The sequence below is a fragment of the Gobio gobio genome (genome assembly GCF_949357685.1).
Source record: "Gobio gobio genome assembly, chromosome: 25".
Lineage (NCBI taxonomy): Eukaryota > Metazoa > Chordata > Actinopteri > Cypriniformes > Gobionidae > Gobio > Gobio gobio.
Genome location: NC_137121.1, coordinates 4,862,158 through 4,887,157, shown reverse-complemented (window position 1 = coordinate 4,887,157; position 25,000 = coordinate 4,862,158). Strand labels below are relative to the sequence as shown.

At 37.4% G+C, this 25,000-nt stretch overlaps 1 protein-coding gene across 1 annotated transcript in view; it reads left to right on the top strand.

Moving 5' to 3' along the window:
- The window catches only part of wnt7bb (wingless-type MMTV integration site family, member 7Bb), a 65,877-nt gene extending 47,108 nt beyond the window's left edge, over positions 1-18,769 (top strand). Inside the window, exons 3-4 of the mRNA XM_079809099.1 lie at positions 3,042-3,313; positions 17,431-18,769. Coding sequence (XP_079665225.1) covers positions 3,042-3,313; positions 17,431-17,910 — 752 coding nt within the window. The 3' untranslated portion in view covers positions 17,911-18,769. The remainder of the gene's footprint in view (positions 1-3,041; positions 3,314-17,430) is intronic.
- Positions 18,770-25,000: the final 6,231 nt, after the last annotated feature.

Here is a 25,000-nt window from a genome sequence, read left to right as displayed (position 1 = left end):
CAAAGGTGCACAGAAACGCTATATCTGTCATCTGCACAGGCTAATCATCAATTCTCATCGGATTTGAAATTCATGTTTTTATATTCCATACACTCATTTTTTTGTCATTATGTAAAGAGACCAAATCATTTGGTTTTTCTAACAAATTTAGCCTTTTTTATCATTTCAAGAGAAAACGCGAGTGGTGTTTGCACATGCAAAGGTTGCTGCCATTATATTAGGTGTTCTGGCTGGTTGCTATGGTGTTGCCATGCAGTTGTAGAGATGGTCTAATTGTTTTTAGCACAATGTTATCTGGTTGCTAGGGTGTTGCTATGCTGTTTCTTCTGCGTTCTAGTTTGTTTTCTTTAGAACAATGTTGTGTGGTTGCTAGGCTGTTGATATGCAGTTGCTAAGGTGTTCTTTTATTGGTTTTTAGCAGTTATGTGACTAGAATGTTCTAATTTGATTTTAGTACAATGTTATGTGGTTGCTAGGGTGTTGTGGCTGATTGTTAGGGTGTTGCACGTGCTTAGGTGTTCTTTTATTGGTGTTTAGCAGTTATGTGATTGCCTGGGTGTTCTGGCTGGTTGCTAGGGTGTTGCCATGCAGTTGTAGAGATGGTCTAATTGATTTTAGCACAATGTTATCTGGTTGCTAGGGTGTTGCTATGCTGTTTCTTCTGGGTTCTAGTTTTTTTTCTTTAGAACAATGTTGTGTGGTTGCTAGGCTGTTGATATGAAGGTGCTAAGGTGTTCTTTTATTGGTTTTTAGCAGTTATGTGACTAAAATGTTCTAATTTGAATTTAGGACAATGTTTTGTGGTTGCTAGGGTGTTGTGGCTGGTTGCTAGGATGTTGCACCTGCTAAGGTGTTCTTTTATTGGTGTTTAGCAGTTATGTGATTGCCTGGGTGTTCTGGCTGGTTGCTAGGGTGTTGCCATGCAGTTGTATAGATGGTCTAATTGTTTTTAGCACAATGTTATCTGGTTGCTAGGGTGTTGCTATGCTGTTTCTTCTGCGTTCTAGTTTGTTTTCTCTAGAACAATGTTGTGTGGTTGCTAGGCTGTTGATATGCAGTTGTTAAGGTGTTCTTTTATTGGTTTTTAGCAGTTATGTGACTAAAATGTTCTTATTTGATTTTAGTACAATGTTATGTGGTTGCTAGGGTGTTGTGGCTGATTGTTAGGGTGTTGCACGTGCTAAGGTGTTCTTTTATTGGTGTTTAGCAGTTATGTGATTGCCTGGGTGTTCTGGCTGGTTGCTAGGGTGTTCCTCTGCAGTTGTAGAGATGGTCTAATTGATTTTAGCACAATGTTATCTGGTTGCTAGGGTGTTGCTATGCTGTTTAATCTGTGTTCTAGTTTGTTTTCTTTAGAACAATGTTGTGTGGTTGCTAGGCTGTTGATATGCAGTTGCTAAGGTGTTCTTTTATTGGTTTTTAGCAGTTATGTGACTAAAATGTTCTAATTTGATTTTAGTACAATGTTTTGTGGTTGCTAGGGTGTTGTGGCTGGTTGCTAGGATGTTGCACCTGCTAAGGTGTTCTTTTATTGGTGTTTAGCAGTTATGTGATTGCCTGGGTGTTCTGGTTGGTTGCTAGGGTGTTGTTATGCAGTTGTAGAGATGGTCTAATTGTTTTTAGCACAATGTTATCTGGTTGCTAGGGTGTTGCTATGCTGTTTAATCTGCGTTCTAGTTTGTTTTCTTTAGAACAATGTTGTGTGGTTGCTAGGCTGTTGATATGCAGTTGCTAAGGTGTTCTTTTATTGGTTTTTAGCAGTTATGTGACTAAAATGTTCTAATTTGATTTTAGTACAATGTTTTGTGGTTGCTAGGGTGTTGTGGCTGGTTGCTAGGATGTTGCACCTGCTAAGGTGTTCTTTTATTGGTGTTTAGAAGTTATGTGATTGCCTGGGTGTTCTGGCTGGTTGCTAGGGTGTTGCTCTTCAGTATTAGAGGTGGTCTAATTGTTTTTAGTACAATGTTTTGTGGTTGCTAGGATTTTGCACTTGTTTAGGTGTTTTTTATTGGTGTTTAGCAGTTATGTGATTGCCTGGGTGTTCTGGCTGGTTGCTAGAGTGTTGTCATGCAGGTGTTCTAATTGTTTTTTTAGCAGATTCTATGTTATATTTTGCTAGGGTGTTAGTACAAGGCTATGTGATTGCCAGGGTGTTCTGGCCGGTTTCTAGGATGTTGCTATATAGTTGCTAAGGTGTTCTTCTATTGGTTTTTAGCATAGTTATGTGATTGCCTGGGTGGTCTAGCTGGTTGCTAGGGTGTTGCCATGCAGTTGGTAGGGTGTTATAATTATTTATAGCACAAGGTTATATTTTGTTAGCTAGGGTCTTGCTCTGCAGTTGTAGTTTTTAAGCATAGTGTTATGTGGTTGTTAGGGCGTTGCTATGCTGTTTCTTCTGCATAATTTTTTTAGAACAATTTGTGGTTGCTGGGCTGTTGCTAAGGTGTTCTAATTTTTTTTAGAACAATGTTATGTGATTGGCTGGATGGTCTAGCTGGTTGCTAGGGTGTTGCCATGCAGTTGCTTAGGTGTTATAATTATTTAAAGCACAGTGTTATATTTTGCCAGATCAGGTGTTGCTCTACAGTTGTAGAAGTGGTCTAATTGTTTTTTAGAACAATGTTATGTGGTTGCTATGCAGTTGCTAAGGTTTTCTAATTTGTTTTTAGGACAATGTTATGTCATTGTCAAGGGTATTCTGGCTGGTTGCTAGGATGTTGCTAACGTGTATTAGTTATCTGATTGCCTGGGTGTTCTGCTTTGGATTGTTGCTAAGGTTTTTAGCACAATGTTATGTGGTTACCCAGTGTATTTTGGCTGGTTGCTAGGGTGTTACTATGCAGTTTTTTTCCCCATCCAGCATGTGGAAATCATGTGTGTGAACACTTAGTATAGTAACAGCACGCCTCTCCCCAGCAACACACATGATAAAAGTGATGCTAGCTTTACTACGACCACTATTTACCACAAAATATTGATTTGCTAGTTTGCGTTTGAGTCCTACTGAGCAGATATCACAGCATGTTCCCTCTTCCCCCCAGGCAGCAGGGAGGCGGCATTCACCTACGCCATCACCGCCGCTGGGGTCGCCCACGCCGTCACGGCCGCATGCAGCCAGGGAAACATGAGCCACTGCGGCTGCGACAGGGAGAAACAGGGCTACTACAACCAGGAGGAGGGCTGGAAATGGGGCGGATGCTCCGCGGACATCAAATACGGCATCGAGTTCTCCCGAAAGTTTGTGGACGCCCGGGAGATTAAAAAAAATGCCAGACGGCTGATGAACCTTCATAACAACGAAGCTGGGCGAAAGGTGAGGCTCTTTGATTCGACCTTGTTCCTTCAAGACCATTCGTCCTAATGTTTTGTGTGAGAGAGGTCCCGGGTTCAGATCCCGGACGAGCCCCCATTTGTTACGCGTTGAGTATAAACAAAGATTTGCACGAGCGTTCCTATGCGACGCTGATGATAAAATGTGCGTCCCATTTGAACTCTATTGAGAGTGTAGTAAAACACCACGGAGAAAGTCGAACATGAGCTAAAACAGCCACTAAAATGACTGATGAAAAGAGGGGAAAGCTTTATAAACATTTACATTTAGTCATTTAGCAGACACTTTTATCCAAAGCAACTTACAAATGAGAGCAATAGAAGCAGCTAGAGCAGTCAAGGGCAACAGTATCAACAATATGCAAGTGCTGTAACAAGTCTTAGTTAATCTAGCACAGAACAGAATGTTTTTTAATAAATTAAATAAATTAGACAGACAGACAATGAATAGAATGATAAGTGCTATTCTCGATCGGTCAGGTGTTGCTGGAAAAGATGTGTCTTTAGACGTTTTTTGAAAATGGCTACAGACTCGGCCGCACGAATTGAGATCGGCAGGTCATTCCACCAGGTGGGAACGGTCCAGGAAAAGGTCCGTGAGAGCGATTTCATGCCTCTCTGGTATGGCACCACAAGGCATCGCTCACTGGCAGAACGTAAGCTCCTGGAGGGTGTGTAAGTCTGAACGAGCGAGTTTAGGTATATTGGTGCAGAGCCAGTGGATGTTTTGAAGGCGAGCACCAGTGCCTTGAATTTGATGCGAGCGGCTATTGGTAGCCAGTGCAGACTGATGAAGAGAGGCGTGACGTGCGCTCTCTTCGGCTCACTAAAGACCAACCTCGCCGCTGCATTCTGGATCAGTTGCAAGGGTTTGATAGTGCATGCCGGAAGGCCCGCTAGAAGAGCATTACAGTAGTCCAGTCTGGAGAGAACAAGAGCTTGGACCAGGAGCTGTGTGGCATGATCTGATAGGAAGGGTCTAATCTTCCTAATGTTGAATAGTACAAATCTGCAGAACCGGGTTGTTGCAGTAATGTGGTCATTGAATTTTAGCTGATTATCAATCACAACCTCATGAAACTCATGATGACCACATTTACTAGAATTTATCACGTTCTATTTTATTTATTGTGGTAAATTTTGACTAGTTGTAGAATTTATTAGGCCTGTCGCTATTGGTCGATACAATCGACTGCGTCGATGCCGTTAATTAGTCGACGTCAATATTTTTAGTCGACTGGGTAAGTTGGGTACAATATGAAATTGTATTAGTACCGGGACTTTAAAAATGACAGCACTCTAATAAGAGCAGCATTTCTTAATGTGCGTCGATGTGTGACAGCAGGAGTGAGGACGTGTGTGTGTGACCGTTCACTAAATAATGGAAGCAGAACAGTCAAATATATACGCGCAGCTCAGGGAAAAGAAAGCAACAGAAAAGTACGGCGCGGCCGGGACATGTTCGCGCTGCTGGACTCTGACTTGAATCGCACACGCCTTTCACTCAGACAGATCGCAACGCCAGTTTAGCGGATTATTGGGTTTGAATGGTAAAAAATATGTAAAGATGCACATCCTGGCGAGTATTCGGGTAAACGCAGTCGGATATGTCTTTAGTGAACGTATACAGAGTTGAGTGAGAAATCGGGTGTTACAATGAATTTGGTCCGTGCAGCTCTTAAAGGGCCGGAGCTCATATTCTGTGTGAAGCAGGGCAGGAACACGCCGGCCAAGTGAGTTTATAGGGTATTTAATTACTTTTACAGTTTTTTGCCATGGTATGGATTCAGTATTGGTATTGAGGTAGTATGGTATCGTATCGAAGTCATAATTTTGGTATCGTGACAACACTAATCTATATAAAAAGAAATTTGCTGATATTCTCTTTTTTTGTTATGTTGTACCTTTTGACATTTTTACTCTTTTAGTCTTACATTTTGTCAAGGGCTTGTTTACATTTATACTTTATAGTACACTACTGAAGGCCAACATTGCAAGTTAAATGAAATGAAATTTTGAAAATTAGTGTGATAAATTAGTCGATAGATTAAGCGACAAATTAGTCGATAGATTAATCAATATTTAGTAGATAGATTAATCGATAAATTAGTTGATAGATTAATTGATATTTAGCCGATAGATTAAATGATAAATTAGTCGATAGATCAGTTGATATTTGGTCGATAGATTAAATGATAAATTAGTCGATAGATCAGTTGATATTTGGTCGATAGATTAATCGATAAATTAGCCGATAGATTAATCGATATTTAGTCGACAGATTAATCGATAAATTAGTCGATAGATTAAGTGATAAATTAGTTGATAGATTAAGAGATAAATTAATCGATAGATTAACCGATATTTAGTCGATAGATCAATCGATAAATTAGTCGATAGATTAAGCGATAAATTAGTCGATAGATTAATCGATATTTAGTCGATAGATTAAACGATACATTAGTCGATAGATTAATCGATATAAAAATAGTCGTTAGTGGCAGCTCTAGAATTTATAATAGATAATCAGTTAAGGGAATATATTTTTCACTAAAGATGTATATTACACCTGTGGCATGTTATAGTTTCTAACTATGTTGCTATTTGATTAGAAAAACGAAAGACAAAAGTTAACATTGGCCTGCATGGTAATGAGGTCTTGCTTTGTAAATAAACCCTTATTGTAACTAATGCCACAGTTAAACAATTAAAAGAACTATATATTAGTTTTAAGGCTGAGTACAAGTTAGAAAGAGCTTTAAAATATGGACCTGCTTGAATTATCGACTATAACCACGCCCTTAACAAAGCCCCGCCCCCTCTGAGTACCGCCACTTTCTTTTCCCACTTCAAGCACTGAACATAACACAGGAGTCGTCACACTGCATGATTAGAAAAATCGTCCAGACAATGCTTCTCAATCAGTTTAGACTTCACAAGCTTTTCTACAATCTTTGAAGCTCGTAAGAGTTTTTTGGCCAGCGTTGACTTGAAGAAAATCGTCAGGGGGAAAGTTCTCATGCGTTCGTTTGTTATTTCTCAAGAGCGTTTTAATTTGACAATTTACCAACATTGGTCGTGGTCGTCTCGCAGAAACATTTATCCATTTTGTTTGACTGCACGGTTGGGAAAATCTTCCAGACAATGTGGCTTAATCTGTTTTAGATGTCAGAGGCTTTAAAACATTGAGTCTTGGAAGCACTTTTTGGCCGACATTTAGTTGAAGAAACAAATAACGAATTCTTTTCGGAAAATTTCTTATCCATTAATTCTTGCTGAAAAGACGAATGCATCTAGAGGGTTTTTGTAATTGTCTCCACGCAGACATGCGGCACGGTTCATCTTCACAGTTTAGGTGGTTGCTCGCGTCTCAAACAGGTGTTTCAGGTGGCCATTTTCAGACACTCGTTTGGCTTCAGCCAATTACTGTGTGTTTTCTGGGTTCGCGCCTTGATGCCGGTTCAAGCTCGGTTTGGCCGCATGCCGCTTTGGCCATGTTTGTTTGTTTGATAGCTGTTAGTCATCCAAGAACACAAAACAACATGCTCTGAAACAGCAGAACCGCATGCACTCCGGTGACAAATGGATCTAATTAATAACACAAGGCTTTATGGTGTGAGCGAGCCTGAGCCGAGCCGGGATTGAGCCCCAGGTCCGCGGTTGCCAGTTGGAGGCCGTCCAATCCCATCGCGGGCCGCTGTATGGAATCATCAAGTCTAAAGCCTGTAACAGGATATTATTGCGAGTCTTTCTGCAGCACTGAAAACACAACCCTCGCTCCATTGAGTCAGGCTTTTATAGAGGACCCACAATGGCATTCATGGAGCCATAGCATCATAGGGTAAGGGGGGACGGGACGTACCATATGACTCTGGATGGGGGGAAGATGGAAGTTGCCGCTCTGGAATTTCAATTGCTATCATACGTGTGTGTGGTTTGAGCGAGCCGGGGCAACACTGGTCCACATTAGCGTTGTGGATGTAAGCGTATCCAGGCAAATGTAAACAGCGCTGCGGGCCTTCGGACGGCTTGTGAAGTAACACATCGTTCATTTTGAAACGCCATTGCCTGCGGGCACACGTTGGCTCGGTGTACGTTGAATCAACATTAGTCATGAACGTATTTCTCCGCAGAGTCAACGTTGATGTATTGAAGCCACGTGGAACTGATTTCAATAGCGCTTCGGGTGTTCAGATAATCAATGTTTTACAAGGGAATAATATGTTAATTGTTTAAAATCCACTTTACATGTTATGAATTCAAATTACTGCTTGGCAGAATTAATGAAACATTCAGATGAGCTGCCTGGCTTAAAATATAAACAATATATTATAAGATATATATTGTTTGTTTATATTTTACAGTATTCTGTAAATAATATTATATGTAGATATTTTACACAAACACACAATATATATATATAGTGAAATAAAAAGTTATTATATATAGCCTTCTATGTATGCTGTGTGTATATATATATATACATTTCATTTTTATACATTATTTGCAAGTTTACATTTACATATTATCTATATCTACATATTTAAAATGATATGTAAATATTTTATCTAAAAAACACATGATTTTATAAATAGTGAAATAAAAGGTACTCAAATAAAATGTTAAATTATATATACCTTTGTTTTAATATATATATATATATTGTAAAATGAAAAAACTGCATATGTATTATTTTTACGTAACATACTGTAAATAACGACATATATATATTTATGGGTCAATGACATGACATGTATTTTTTTTTTGTCCAAATTCATTCTTTTCCTAAAAAAAATAAAAATAAAATACATGTCACATATCAAATTGATCTACAATATTTTCTTTATAAGATACTTTTTTTATTTTATTCAATTGACTTTTTGAGTTGTGGTGTTCCAAAGGCCTAAAATGTCAGGTGGTGCGACCAGCAAATTTACATTTAAAAGTATCAATTCCCACTGCAATTGCAAAATGAAGTAAGAAATATAAATGTAAACCATTATATAATGTATACAAATAATAATAATAATACAAAAAAACATTAAAACTCCTTATGGAAAATTGTGTTCTGAACACATAGAAAAGTGTCCGTTTATATGAATTGGACTAAATGGGCAATACATAGAAAAGGGAAAGGGAATTTACCATGTGATATGCATTTTACAATGATTAATATGTATATTATATATGTATATTATTTTAAATGAATATATGGTCGCACCACCTGACATTTTCTGGGTGGTAAAATCAGAAATCTTGTTTAATAATGAATTAATGCGGTCTTAAAAGCTGTAAAAACCAATATGAATCAACACCATACATTTTTTTGGACATAAAAATGCATTTTAAAACTTTTCTATCTTAAAACAATTATTATTTATCTTATATGTCACTGACCCTTATATATGTGCTGTCAAATTTACATTGTACTGTGTATAATTATTATTCGTATATAAATACACACACATGCATGTATATATTTAAGCTTTTTTTAAATATTTATATATAAAATATTGAGATTTACATATAATACAAATTATATAAATATATATACAGTATATACATGCATGTGTGTGTATTTATATACGAATAATAATTATACACAGTGCACATATATATTATGTAAACATTAACTTTTATTTTGGATGCGAATAATCGATTTGACAGCACATATAAATATACATATGTCGTTATTTACAGTATGTTACGTAAAAATAATAAATATAAATTGTTTTCATTTATTTATATGCCTTATGTAGGCAGCTCACTAAGTTTTGAAATGTAAAATCATAATAATATATTTATTCTGTTAGCATAATTCTTTCAGTGCCCAATTAGGAACCATTTGTTTTATTAAAAATTGAAAACTGGCAGCATTCATAAGAGTCATAGGGAACTTTAATGTAGACGTTTATAAAGCATCCCTCCACCTCTTTTGTTCTTGCACAGACACAGGCCTCGCGTGGGTCAAGCTGGTTTTGTGGGATCGATCGATTAGTTTACATGTGTTTTCCAGGGAAATGATAATTGCTTTGGGCGAGGAGTCGTGCCAGACAGAGAAAAGGGTCTGGAAAAAGTATTGATATCCAACGTAAATCTAAAAATAAAACATTTCCCTTTTCTTTGCAACAGACTGTGCATGCAGATGCATTTTTGCTAGACGATTTTCTTCATGTTGCTCGCGAAAAGATCTGCAATTCATTAAAAGGCTCAATAATCCACTTCTGACGTGGAGTATCATGGTGTTTGGCCGTAGGAGATTTATATTTATTTTTCCTGCTCATAGATGTGGTGCGCAGGAAGGTAGAGGGAATTACAGAGTAGGTTTGATGGGTAACTGGCAGAGAGCGTCTGAAGTCTCCGGCTGTATTAATGTAGCACATTAGATCGTCCGTATGCCAGCATATGGTTTTTCCACTGCATGAACATGCTCGTCTTCCAAACAGCCCAATGCAAACCAGAAAAAGGCTGATTTCCGTGTCTCCAGAGTGTTCAGAATAGCATACTAACTATTCCTGAAGTGTGCAGAATGTGCACCGTTTGGAAATTTTCTGTATGCATGGAATACGTGAGATACTGTATCCCACAATGCAATGTGGTCGGCTTGACCTTCCCTCTCCAGTCTGATGAATGATCTGTATAATGATCATTTAAGCCCTTCTTGACTGACATTTTTACACAAAATTGGTTGTTTAAGATGTGGCCGTCACTTGACGTGCTGAACACGGTATTATTATTTATTCTGTGTTATATACAGTATTTTATTTACATTAGGGCAGTGTATGTAAACTTAAGTTAACACTTCATATCGGATATCAAGTGGAGACCAATAGCAATAGAACTGTATAATCGTACAATACAATACCATACCTACACATATCGCATAATATAATATATCATACTTTATAATACAATGTTGTATAGAATATTAACACATTTTTTTAAAACAAAAACTAAAGAAAAAAACAACATGCTAACACATGGAACAATATGATGTACACTCTAAAAAATGCTGGGTTAAAAATAACCCAAGTTGGGTTGAAAATGGACTAACCCAGCATTTGGGTTGTTTTAACCCAGCGGTTGGGTTAAATGTTTGCTTAAAACAACTCAATTGCTGGGTTCAAATAACCCAATTGCTGGGTTAGTCCATTTTTAATCCAACTTGGGTTATTTTTAACCCAGCATTATTATTACACAGTGTAATAATAGGGCTGTAACGATTTAACCAAAAATAAAAAACCTTGATTAATTGAACATTTTACCTCGATTACGATTAATGAACGATTATTTTGCTTTTTTTTTTTTGCTTTTCATTTTTTGAGTAAGTTCCTGATAAGGAAATATTTTCTACTATTAAAGGTGGATTTTTTTTTTCTAATGAAAAAGTGCATTTCTTTGTGATTTTAAAATACTTCAAGGGAACGGTTCTCTTTCAGCAGTTATTGTCTATGGGGCAGATTTCTGCTTGTACATTAACACATTAGATTAACACATAGGCCTACATTACATTTATTTGAATGCATTAATGAGAGAGTGATTGTGTGTGTGAATTACTCAACCGTCTCTATTCATTATGAAGCTGTGGTTTGTACTTCAAAGGTATTGAAATATATGCTATAACGGTTGAGTTTCTAAACTACTTTAGTGACTTTACTTTAGTCACAGGACGGCGTTGACACTGCGTTTCTGCTGCTCTCTGCGCGCGATCTTCACGTGATGTGCGAGCTTCTGTGCGAGTGTTTGTTTGTCACAATATATATGTTTTGTGCTTGTGTGAGGTTATCTAGGGCTGCACGATTGGCTGAAATTAAACCAAAATCAGGATTTGGCTTAGTGAGATTATGAAATCGCAAAGGCTTCAATTTATAAATAAATATATGTGCATGTGAAGCGCTATCTCTGCAAGCGCTGTGAGTCTGGCAGGTTAGTTTGAAACGGTCATGCGGAGCTCAATGCGCACTGAGGTATAGGGCTGGGTACCGAAACCCGGTAAGGCACCAGTACCTATATAACCAGTATGTAACCGGACCACATCAGAACACATATTTCGGTGGCACTTAAATTCAAACGTGCTTTTGCGCTTTGACATTTCACGCGCTCGTCGTCACACATCACAATCAGTGTTGGGAGTAACGCCTTACAAAAGTAATGCATTACAGTAACACATTACTTTTTGCTGTAACGCAGTAGTGTAATGGTGCGTTCAAACCGGGCGCAAATAAATTGCGCGTAGTTGGACGCTTTAACATTTTGAATTTACTCGCTTCATTCGTGAGTGACATTCTTAACAATAGACGTGAATGCGCGTCATGGGCGGAGCTTCTGCCAGCGGCTGGTCTCGTTGAGAAATGGCTGACATGGGCTGTGTTCACACTTGACGTCTTTTCTGTAAATATACTACTGTTAATGTGTGACAATGTAGTTTTAAGACTTTTTCAGGCGATAATGTAGTTGTTTAAAGCTCAAATCTGTGGTTTATTTATAAAGAGAGCGCCTATTTGAACATTTGATCTGCCGTTTTTGGAGTTGTGAGCTCCAGTGGATCAGCAGCGCTCATTAACCCCGGCGAGCGCAGCCTTTCCTCGTCCAGTCCTTCTGCCGTCTGCCGCTGGCTCTGATGTCTCTGTGGCGTCTCCAGCTATAATTCGTCTTGTGTAGATGTAACGGACGATCTTTGGTCTCATGGATCTATAATTTGTTCCCTGGTAAATCGTTCAGGCTGAGGGCAAAGTGAAGTTTCATTACTTTTTTATTTTTAGGCTATTTAACTTTACGTTACAGTTGTAGACGACTAGCACTGACTTTGAATGTTTGACTGAATTGTTTTCTTTATTTCATGTATAGCATATTATACCTTTTACTTATACTTTTGTATTATTGATCATACATAAACTTGCATTTAACAAAATGAGACTGGGTTGTGTTTCATGTCATTTAATGTTATCACAGTGATAATCATATGCACACTTGTCTGAACCACATATTAATATATGATTAATATAAACCATATTATTTTGTCCTCATTGTTGTCACTACTAGAGCAAGCTCCTGATTGGTTAACGTGGCGTGAATATCCGCCAAAATTCCGATTTTTCAACTTGCGCGAATCACGCGTCAAATGAGAATGTCTATTCGCGTCTTTGCATTGACTTCATGTAAATCACTCGCGCAAAACGCTTCATTCGCGTCTGGTGTGAAGCCATTACTAATCAATTAGTATTTATAAAATTGCAAATATTTTACTCGGGACATGTTCAATACCGCTCGCGTTACAACACACTTTTATCCAAAAATGTCATTGTTCAAAAAAAAAAAAAAAAAAAACAACCCAACAAGATCGCGAGACAGCGAATGAAAAATGCAAGTCAGTTATAACCTGTTCGTGGTCAATAGTCCAAGTTTGTAAGAGCTTTCCAGAGCTTAAAGGCTCTTAAAGATGTCATTTCAAAGAATCGCACAACGGCGAGCGTGTGCGCAGTCAGCGGAGGCTCGTGCTGCGGAGCCAAACGAAAGTAAACAAGGCTTAATGGATGAAGATGGCAGAAGATGACTGTACATTCGCGAGATGGACGTATGCGCATTACTTCCAGTTTGTCAGAGATAAGGACAAGAAGAACGTAATAGGCAAATGCAGTCAAATGCAACTGAAAGAACTATCGACGTCGCGAATTAGCACTAGCAATTAAAAAAAAAAACATGACGTTTTTGTGTTGTGAACCTCTTGAATTCAAAGAGAATAAAATAATGACAACAATAAGAAAAGAACAAATGTGCATCTTGTCATGGCATTAGAGTTTACATACAGTTCTGTTGTGTCTAATATGAACAGATCCAAGCTATTGCCAGATAATCACTTTACCGATACCATACTTTAACAGATTTGGATCGTTTGTGATTCATCCTTTCTTGCATTGTCTTGAGCCTTCACTTTGCCAATGATATGCTATATTGTTAGTAGGATAGCCCACAATCATTATGCTACATCATATCGCCTTCTACTGGGTGTAAAATGCTCTAGTAACCTACATTTTGTCATTTAAGAATGTTAAGTTCTACTTCTGTAGTTATTTTGGTGAAAGTAACTCAAATGTAATACAGGAGTAATGTAACGCGTTACAATTCTGAGACAGTAATACTGTAAGGTAACGAATTACTTTTAAATAACAGTAACAAGTAATCTGTAATGTATTACAGTTTGGAAGTAACTTGCACAACACTGATCACAACGTTTTCCACCACATCATGTTTATTTTAGGTTACAGACATTTAAATGCTCATAAGTACTAGCAAAAAAACACACTGAAAGCGGCAATGACTAGGGGTGTAAGAAAATATAGATACTCGTGAATATTGCGATATTATGTTTGGCAATAGTGTATCGATTCTCAAAGACACTGTATTGCGCACCTAACATTGTGCCGATTATTACGCAGGAATGAGAGTATAGTTCCTAGCCATATCGGTCTAGAAAATCACAACTTTTCATTTTCCGTCGGCCTTAGTACACGATGTGATTACACATCACAACATGTAAATAGGAAAATTAGGGGTGGTGAAAAAAAATCGATTATCGATTAATCGCGAGTATGTTATGGACGAGCATGAATCGATCATTCAATTTTCAAAAATCGATTTTTTTATTGATCTAAACCTGACACTACCACCGTGTGTGTGTGTGTGTGTGTGTGTTCATTAGATGAATGTAAATCTGTCGTTAATGCTGAGATGATTCTGAGGGAACACTCTAGAAATCCTCCCGCCTCGCCTCCTCTGGAGCTCAGGCACATTAGCATTAGCGCGTTAGCACGGCTCAGATTAGCGCACAAACACCGAATAAACGCCTTCAATCCGCAGATTTATGAGCGCTTCAGATGAGCGAGCGCGACACACATCGACGCGCACATTCGCGGGAATAAAGGCGATCCTGACAATAGTATCCAGCTGCAGCCCCGCAGCACACCAGTTTCAGAACACCAGTTTCAGAACACCAGTTTCAGAACACCAGTTTCAGAACACCAGTTTCAGAACACCAGTTTCAGAACACCAGTTTCAGACCACCAGTTTCAGACCACCAGTTTCAGAACACCAGTTTCAGAACACCAGTTTCAGAACACCAGTTTCAGAACACCAGTTTCAGAACACCAGTTTCAGAACACCAGTTTCAGAACACCATCCACAGAACCGGAAGTGAGGGGCAGGGCTTAAACATTCATAGTTGCGCTATATGATCGGATCGATGTCTACAATATTTAACAACAATACTTTTAAATAAAGTCACTTTTCTGTTCATATAATATGCATGTCATGATGTACAATGATCAACATTTTAAAACATAGCCTGTTGATCATGCTTTATACTTCATGGAAACAGGCTAAAACTATACACAGTTTTTATTTAAAAAATATTAATAAATGTATAACATGTTGTAAAGTGTTTCTCATTTGACTACAGATATATTAGTATTATTTTGTAGTAACCATTTAATACTAGGCCTTAAAGTGAAACATGTGTTTCTCTGAAAGAAAACAAATAGGACATAATATAAAATATTTCTAAAATAATATTTAAAACGAATTTAAACGGCACATAATAAAAAAAAAAAAATGCAAAAAAACGTAAAACACAAAAACTTGTGACTCTTAAGCCCATATCATGGCATTTCTGCAGAAATACTTGAAAAGATGAAAGTCCCTGAAAACTAAATGTATACGTTTTATTAATGAATAATTATTTAATATTAAGACAAATAATATCTTTTGACAAATGCAAAAAAAGCTTTAATGATAAAACGTGAAAGACGTGAACAGATTCAATATTCGTTCACCACCACATGTATCATGACAGAAATATCACACACAACTCAACATATTCTCCTTCATGCTTCTGTTCACATCTCACTGGCTTAAATGCATGTTTCTCTTGCATGAAAAGTAACTTTAAAATCCATATGAAAACGACGTGTATGGGTAGCGCCGCTCACTTCCGGTTCTGTGGATGGTGTTCTGAAACTGGTGTGGATATATCTCGATCCTGAGGACGCGATGAGCGGATCACACACACACACACACAGCCGGACTGATGCTGGAAACACACCGCCGCTCCGCTGCACCGACCCGCGGCTCCCGCTCACGGAACCGAACGGGCCTCGACACTCCTCCGACACGAACCCGTTTTTCTTCTGTCGTTTTTTCCCCTTTTGTCTTTCTCACGTCAGGAAACGAACGAGAGGAATTTTCTAGAAGAAAATTGTCCAATTTCTACAGTATGTTGGTTCTGATCTACTTCTTAAAGGAAATAAGCCTTTCATTTATTTGTTATTGTTTAGTTCAACTTGATGAGTCACAACACAATGTGATGTATTCATTTCTGTGTAACTACACGACACTACACGACAAGTGCTTTGAGTTGTTGTTACTCAATAAAAGAGTTAAGTAATTCAGTAGCTGACTTTTTTTTTATACTGCAATCACTTTGTAGTGTATTTTCGTTTACTGTTGTGAAATGGAAAATCAATAATCGCTAATCGAGAATCGTTAATAATCGAAAATCGTCTGTAATCGAATCGGGACTTCAATAATCGTAATCGAATCGAATCGGGAAATCAGACAGATTAACCACCCCTAAGGAAAATGTTGGTGTTGTTTTGTCACGTAATGAGCAGTTGGCTAGCTGGAGCCATTTACCTCCAGTCTTTGTGCTAAGCTAGGCTAGCGGTGGGTGCGTCAGACATTGTTATGGCACACACAGAGATGAGAATGGTGTGTATGGACTTATCTAACCCTGGGGGATACGGCGAATAAGATGATTAACCCTCTGGGGTTCTTCATTTATGGGTCACACTCAGGACCTTCGGGTCAAAAATGACCCGGAGGGCGGGATTAAGATAAAAAAGATTTGAGTAAAATCAATGAAATATATTTTTGTTCAATAATATTTTTTCTTTTCTTTTTGGTGTTTTGAGATAATTTTATGATTTATAATTAATATTTATGCAATAATTATGACCCATTTTTTCCCATTGAATATAATAACAAAATTATATATATATATATATATATATATATATATATATATATATATATATATATATATATATATATATATATATATATATATATATATATATATCATGCAATAGCACATTTTTACCACTATAGTGGATCTTGCATTTTATAAAAAAATGTTAACAATCGGAATGGTCCGAAACTTTGTGACTTTATTGGTACTTGGTATATGGGGACAGGATTTGAAAAGTCTAAGTGGTCGTAAAAAAAAAAATAGCCACACTCAGGACCTTCGGGTCAAAAATGACCCCCATAGGAAATTAATGGGAAATTAGTTTTTTTGTGCATACAATCTAAAAATCAGCCAGGATGCAGGAAAAAAGGACTCAACAGTGAAGGGGTGAATCTCTAAAACATCAAGAGTGCAAAACAGACAAAAAAACTCACACACACACACACACTTATACACACAAAAACACACGCACACACACAATTTAACGCGTGCCATTCCAAAAGCTAATTGTGTTTTTTTTTTGTGTGTGTGTGATTTTTTTTGTCTGTTTTGCACTCTTGATGTTTTAGAGATTCACCCCTTCACTGTTGAGTCCTTTTTTCAGCATCCTGGCTGATTTGTAGATTGTATGCACAAAAAAACTCTGTATTTTCATATTTTTGCCAATTTCTCATTCATTTCCTATGCGGGTCATTTTTGACCCTAAGGTTCTGAGTGTGACTATTTTTTTTACGACCACTAAGACTTTTCAAATCCTGTCCCCAATTTTTTGGGGTGTTCATATACCAAGTACCAATAAAGTCACCAAGTTTCGGACCATTCCGATGAAGCTACGATGTTTAACATTTTTTATTTTAAAAAATTCGGGTCAGAAATGACCGAAGAGCCCCAGAGGGTTAAGTATCGGTTCAGGCACCGTTTAGGCAGCGGTACCGTTTTAAAAGCGTCGATTTGGCACCGGTATCATAAAAAAACTCAAACTATACCCAACCCTAAAGATTGCTTTCTTTCCCCAGAAGACATTTTTTGTCTTTGTAAACCAGTTAGTAAATGCTAATCTATTGTGATTTTTTCTGCAGGTTCTGGAAAAGCGGATGAAGCTGGAATGTAAATGTCACGGCGTGTCAGGTTCCTGCACCACCAAGACGTGTTGGACCACGTTACCGAAGTTCCGCGAGATCGGCTACGTCCTGAAGGACAAGTACAACAAGGCGGTGCACGTGGAGGTGGTGCGCGCCGACCGTCTGCGCCAGCCCACCTTCCTCAAGGTGAAGAAGACGCCCGAATACCAGAAGCCCTTAGAAACGGACCTGGTCTACATCGAGCGCTCGCCCAACTATTGCGAAGAGGACGCCAAAACGGGCAGCGTGGGGACGCAGGGGCGACTGTGCAACCGGACGTCGCCACACACGGACGGCTGTGACCTCATGTGCTGTGGGCGGGGCTACAACACGCATCAGTACACCAAGGTGTGGCAATGCAACTGTAAATTCCAGTGGTGCTGTTTTGTGAAATGCAACACCTGTAGCGAGAGGACGGAGGTTTTTACCTGCAAATGACGGGACGGGAGGAAGCCAGTTTGAATCGGCCGTTTTGCACAGCAGAATGTATATTCGCTTTAACACAGGAGTTAAAATACTAAACTCTATCCGTAGGTACGAGCCCAGAAGTACATGCACTGACTCGCGCTAAAGGACTGCAGGATACCAGTGCATTCTGGGATTTGTAGTGTGCTCGTTTCGCTCATCTAGGGATTCGGCATAAGACACTTGCCGCGATTGGCGGCGCAAAAGGAACTCGTTGAGTTGTGTTTAAGGAGCTCAGTGCAAATCGAGGACGTATAAAAGCCTCCTAAATGCCAACTGGAACCTGGTAGAGTATGTTAGTTATCCAGTCACACTGGATCTGTCTGTTTGAACACTGAAAATAAATTATTATATATTATATATGTTATAGTCTCCTAAGGAACCGAAGTGCTAACGGGTAGAAATGTGTTATTTTGTACTAAGTGTAAAAAAAGAGAGAAATGGAAACAGACTTTGTAGAAACTCGTGACTAAAGGTGAAGGCCCCGTATTTTCCGACAGAAACGTTTAATGGCTAATGATGTGTTGACTTCCGAAACCACTGTCAAATAATTTTTTTTTTTTTTTTTTTTTGCTCGGCTGATGCATGTTAACATCGGTTCATCTTTGCTGAAATCTAGCCGTAGTTCTCCGTAAGGTGTGCCATATAGACATTTGGGCCGCTTTTTCTTTTTCCAACTTGGCTAAAGCAGTGTCTACGATTCAAAAGATCCTTCCTCAGTTCATGAAATGTGGAACGAGTATATTTCTGGATATGTTACAGAGTGCTGCACTGATATTTTTTCTATTCAGATACGATGCAATTAAAAGTAAAATAAATATCAAGTTGACTGACATGTGGGATTTTATTGCAGGGAAAAATAACACACTTTCTGAAGTCTGGGTTGTGAAACGCTGTTTCTCAGATTGTAGAATAGTCTGAATATGTGTGTGTGTGTGTGTGTGTGTGACACCAGTTTGGAAACATTACTATTTGGTTTTAATGTTTTGCTCACTAAGGCTGCATTTATTTGCTTAAAAATACAGAGGAAAAACTGTAATATTGTGAAATATTATTACAATTTTAAATAATGGTTTTCTATTTTAATATACTTTAAAATATTATTTATTTATGTGATGCAAAGCTGAATTTTCTTCAGTCTTTAATGTCATCATTCTAATACGAGTGTTGGAAACCGCTTCATATTTGTTTTATAACCCGATACTTGTTTTCATGATTCTTTGATGAAGAAAAAGTTAAAAAGAACAGCATTTATTTGTAACAATATACACTAACGTTCAAAAGTTTGGGGTCTGTAATTGTTTTTTCTTTCTTTTTTTGGTGAAAGAAATGAATACTTTTATTCTGCAGTAAAAAGTGATTTTTGTGAAGTGAAAATATTTATATTTCGCATAAATGCTGTTCTTTTTATGAAAATGAAAATCCTAAAAAAAGCATCACAGGTTCCAAAAAAAATAACATTGATAATAAATCATCATATCAGAAGGATTCCTGAAGAATCATGTGACACTGGCTATGTTTCCATCCACCTATCTTTATGCGCATTTTGGGATATCGCATCGAAAAATGCTGAATGGGAACGCCATGATGCGCATAAAAAACGTACAATTTCTATCCAATATGCAAACATGCACATAAACTACGATGGAAATGCATTTACCGAATAAATTCCTCGATGCGCATAAAAAAAATCATGTGACTTTCGCGATGTAACAGTATGACTGTACTAACCAGTGGAAAAATCTTTAATAAAAGCATTTATTATATACGAAAATGATTATATATGGTGGCTTCTCCTATGTTTCTTTTAGCGGTAGTTTATCAGGAAGTGACGATTATGTTCTCTTCGACTCACCGGATGGAAACGGTGCTTTATTCGCAAATGTTTTATGCGATATTGCAATTTTGCGCATAAGTTACATTCGCAACTTTGGATGGAAACATAGCTACTGAAGACTGGAGTGTTGATAATGAAAAGGGAACTTTGATCACAGAAATAAATTACATTTTAACATATATTCACATAGAAAACAGCTATTTTAAATTGTAATAATATTTCACAATATTACTGTATTTTTGCAGCCTTGATGAGCCGAAGAGACTTATTTCAATATAGTGGTTTCTCCTCCATTTTAAAAGTTAACAATTATATGATTAATTGCACTTTATTTTTTTCCCCCTTGTGGTTGATTGCTTCCAAATGAATTGTTTGTGTATGCAAAAGTCGATTTGTGAATAGAATCGACTGGGTTTGGACCCAAACATCGGTGTTTTCAAGTGCACATGGCATCAGTATGAATCCCAACTCCGGTTTCCTGTATTTCAGAAGCCTGAAAAACCATTAAACACACATCACCTCTCAACATAATGAACGCTAAACCCGAAAAGAATAGACTCTTCGCCATTTCCCCATTATAAATGACAAGACGGATTGCGCTGGTGGCTTTTTACGCTTGTTTCCTGGCCATGTCAGCGACAGCTTTCCACTTCCATGTCTTCGAACCCCATTTGGGAACGTTGCCTAAAACGAGGCAGTGATATTCACTGTGACTCATGTTTGAGGCCGCGCTCCCAAAGGCCGGAAATTGTGCCCGTATTGCGCAGTTCCAGTCACTCTTAATCTTAATAGGGCATGAGGAGGAAACATACATCATTAGATATCACAGTTAAATCAAGCGAGCAGCTCGCCGATCCAGTCTTCCTTTATGTTTCTGAGGAAAACACATGTTTATAATATCTTGTGGTCCGTTTGCTTGATTGTGGCATGTGTGGAGTTATCTTTGGAATTAAAGGGGAAAAAAACAAGAGAGTTTAGGTTGATTCGGTCTCGAACTGCGGTAGATATTTTGCTCTTTCATAGCGTTTCAGTTTGTTTCTCCTAAAATCCCTCAGCAAAAATGAAAATGTATAGACTTTAGACGTATAAAATGAATTTGGGATATAGTTGAATGACGTTTGTGATGTTATTGCAGGGGAAAATAATGATGTTATAGTGCTTTATAGCGCCTCCCATCAAATAAATCGCAGTAAGATTTGTGCTTTGTTACTTCTGATATGAAACACAGTCTCAGCTTTCAAATTCTGCCCATTTTATTATGAAATTCAAACTATTTAACATTTTTGAGCTCTTTGTGGCGTGTCGGATCGAGTTTTCAAGTGAAGAAGAAGCGCACGTGAACCGATCATCTCTTCCGCTTTACTACTAGTTATAGCACCAAATAAACATGAATGAACATCAGAAGGTATGCTAAAATATACAGTACAACTTACAGAAATCATGTCTCATGTAATCAGTGTTTCAACTGCGAGAGATGTCAATAAAACAGCTTGTGAACAATATCACGTCCAAAAACTTGTTAGTTAGCTAGAAAAATTAACTCTAGAGGGACATTTTGCGAAATATATGCACTATATTGCATATTGGTTGTATTTTTAGTTCATCTGTTCGTCAATATTTAATGTATGTTTGAATAAATACGTCATGTTTTCATACCGGTCAACAGTTTGGACACAGTACTATTTTTTTCAGTACTATATGCATTTATTTGAGGAAAAGTCCAAAAAATTATATAATATTGTGAAATATTTGTTTATAATATTTGTTATATATGTTTTCTATGTGAATATATAGTCAAATGAAATTTATTCCTGTGATCAAAGCTGAATTTTCAGCATCATTACTATATATTACCATTATATATCCTTCAGAAATCATTCAGATATGATTTATTTTCTGTATTTTTGATCACATAAATGCAGGTTTGATGAGCAGAAGAAACTTCTTTCAAAAACATTAAAAATAGTAATGTGTCCAAACTTTTGACCAGTGTATATATATATCAAATATTAGTATTTGCCATATTACCAAATGAAAAATGAATTTGCATTAAAATAAGTTTAATTGAAAATTCCACCCATTTCAACTTAAAAACTTAAGTTTAGTTGCTTCCTTACATTTAAGTATAATCAATTTGGCACTACAAGTCATTTCAACTTAAATTATATTAAACTGACTAAAAAAATTTAATCTCCTATAACTCATAAACAAGTTGAAATTGCTTACATTTTGATGAGTTTAGGGCTGGGCGGTATATCGAGTTTGTACGATATATCGATATTTTTAGAAACGATACAGAATGTGAACGCGATCATCTGTTAACGCGATCAATCATCTCTTCCTAAAGAATAAACATGAATGAACATCTGAAGGTATGTTGAGGATACATTACAACTTACTGAAACGTGTTTCAACCGCGGAAAGACCTCAAAATAACTGCTTGTAAACTAAACAATGTCATGTAGCATCACATTTACCTCAGGCAGTCATTCAGTGTCCACAGAATTTTATTCACTAGAGAAATCAACTCTTTCACTAAATATATGCACTATATTAGCCTATAATATATATTAATTATATTCTACTTAACCTGCTAGTGATGTCTTGATTATTTCATGTATGTTTAAATAAAGCTGTCATTAGAAGTGCAAAAACTGCCTTATGTGAAGTTTACGTTTGCTATGTTATTTAAGTGTTGATCATTATACCTAAACATAAATAGCAACTGAATTTAGGCTAATAGTTTGGGCTCTGTTGTTAACTTTTAATATTAATGTGCAAGTAAGGCTCCCTATATAGTTTACAGCAATATCTTCAAATAAACTTTGTTATAATTTAGTTAATTTAAGGACAGACACTTTTTTTTTCAGCAAACCACTGTTTAATAAAAATAAATAAAAAGCAATTTTGTAAAACTGCTGTACCGAACCATGACTTCAAAACCGAGGTACGTACCAAACCGTCAGTTTTGTGTACCGTTACACCCCTAATCGATTTACAGTAGATTGATACGATCCATTTAGCTGTCTGGAGACGACGGGCCTTCTGCAAGTCAATCTCCGCTAAAATTCAGGCTTCCGTGAATGAGCGCCGACGTTGTTTTTAGGTTGTAAACCCCCTTTTTGCACATAGCCTACATTACATTCACTATAGCCTTCAATATCAGCATTGTTTTTAGGACATCAGAGGGCATGATGTGAAATAAAATTATTAAGATAAATACAGATTTTTAAAAAAATCCAAATAGAAAAATTTAGAAAATACCGTGATATACCGTGTATCGCCATTCAACCAAAAAATACAGAGATATGATTTTTTTGGCCATATCGCCCAGCCTTAGATGAGTTAAGGTCCTTTCACACTGGACGCGATTTTGACGCGCGAATAATTTGCGCGATGGTTTTATTTTTTGATCAGCTGTTTGTGTAATGAGAGCTTTTACACCGAACGTGAATGTGCTGTGGCGAAAAAACAATGTTTATTTTTTTTTCGTTTCGATGTCGATTTTTTTAACACTCGCAGCAACAGAAAAGGCTTAAACCAATCACATACAAGGAAACAAAGGTGACGAAATGTCCAGTTGATGTCACTAGCCATTCAATCAACATTAACCTTTGCCATTAACCTCACGAGATTACAGCTGTAGTTGTGTTTACAGCTGTACAGATGCAGCTGTGTTTGCCCACTATAGGCTACAGATTACGATATTATAATCAATAATTTTTTTATTTATTTTTATCTAATTGTGTCCGCGACTATAGAAAGTGAATGTGTTTCCGTCAGTACGACTGTGGCACTTAAATGTTTACATTGTGACTCAACTGGAAACACAGCAGCTCCGGATCGAGCCGTTCCTGAAGAGTGTGTGTGTGTGTGTCTCCACTGAATGATTACGTGTGCGTGTTTCTCAGCTGTCGCCGCAAATTTTTTAGAATGTTGGAGCTCTGAAACGTCGCAAACTCGCGTCGCAGCTGGTGTGAATGGATTTAACGCGAACTATTCGCACACGAAATATTTGCTTTTTCCGCATCGCTTTTTCGTTACGCGTCCGGTGTGAAAGGGCCTTTACACACAATTTTTTTTATAGTTTCTCCATTTATTTTAAAAGCCGACAAATCGATACATTTTTGATTGACTTCGGCATCTAAGCAATATAAGGAGTATAAGGTCTTTAGAAATATCTGAGATGCAAAATGCTGGCAGAAACTTGGAAAATCAATTAATATTTTAGGTAAATCTACACTATCTAGTTTCCAATGAAAGTGCTTAATGTATGTTTCACTGATGCTTTATAGAATATATATACCCACGCTGAAGCTTTCTTTTGTCGGTTCGAGTTGGAGGGAAGCTGTCGGACCGCCATGCCCTCGGCTGAAAGGCATTACAGACGGGCAGCAAAGCAGAAGTAAGATGTGTTTTGTTAGTCGTCTGAAGCCCTGGGGCCCGGAACCATCTAAGCTCCATCACTATACCCCGGATTGCACAAAATAAATCCACCTGTTTCTGGCAAACATTTTGTCATTAAAAAATATGAGAGAGAAAACCAGGGTCCGCAGTGTGTGTGTTCTCCTCTAAAGCGGCTTTTGTTCTGGTGTCAAGATGGTTTGTTCAATGCGAGCTGAACAAATGCCGAGGGCCTTATTCACACAGAAACGGCCGATGGAGAGCCACTATCTCACGCGGGTCAGAGAGAACAACTGTGTTTAATGGATCGCCGTTCGTTTACCTTCTTAACAACGGCTAGTTACTAATAAAAAGCAAAATAAAGGCCATTCCCTAATTTTATTGCTCAAATGTTGCTCTTTTATAGCCCATCATTTCCCACTTATAAGTAATTAAGTCTCAAATATTTATCCGTAAAGTCATCCAGTTATAAAATGAATGTGGAGCAGCTCAGATCATTAAATTGATGTGATTCATGAGATCTTTTAAATGCAGGTAACGTTGTAATCCGATCACGTCTAGCTCAGGAGGAAATCATGCATTTTGTAAAGTCATAAAGTAAAGTTTTTGTCTCTTTTTGTGCCATTAGTGTCTCCATTTGGGATTGCATAATGACTGTTTCTGAACAGATTTCCTGGACTGAACTATGATTTATAATTCACATTAAACATCCCAAAGATTGCATAAATTAGGCCAGATGATTAAAGGTAAAGCACCGAATCAGAACTGCGAAAACAGTCTCATTGATTAATACTTGCATGGATTAATCGTATTACACATTAA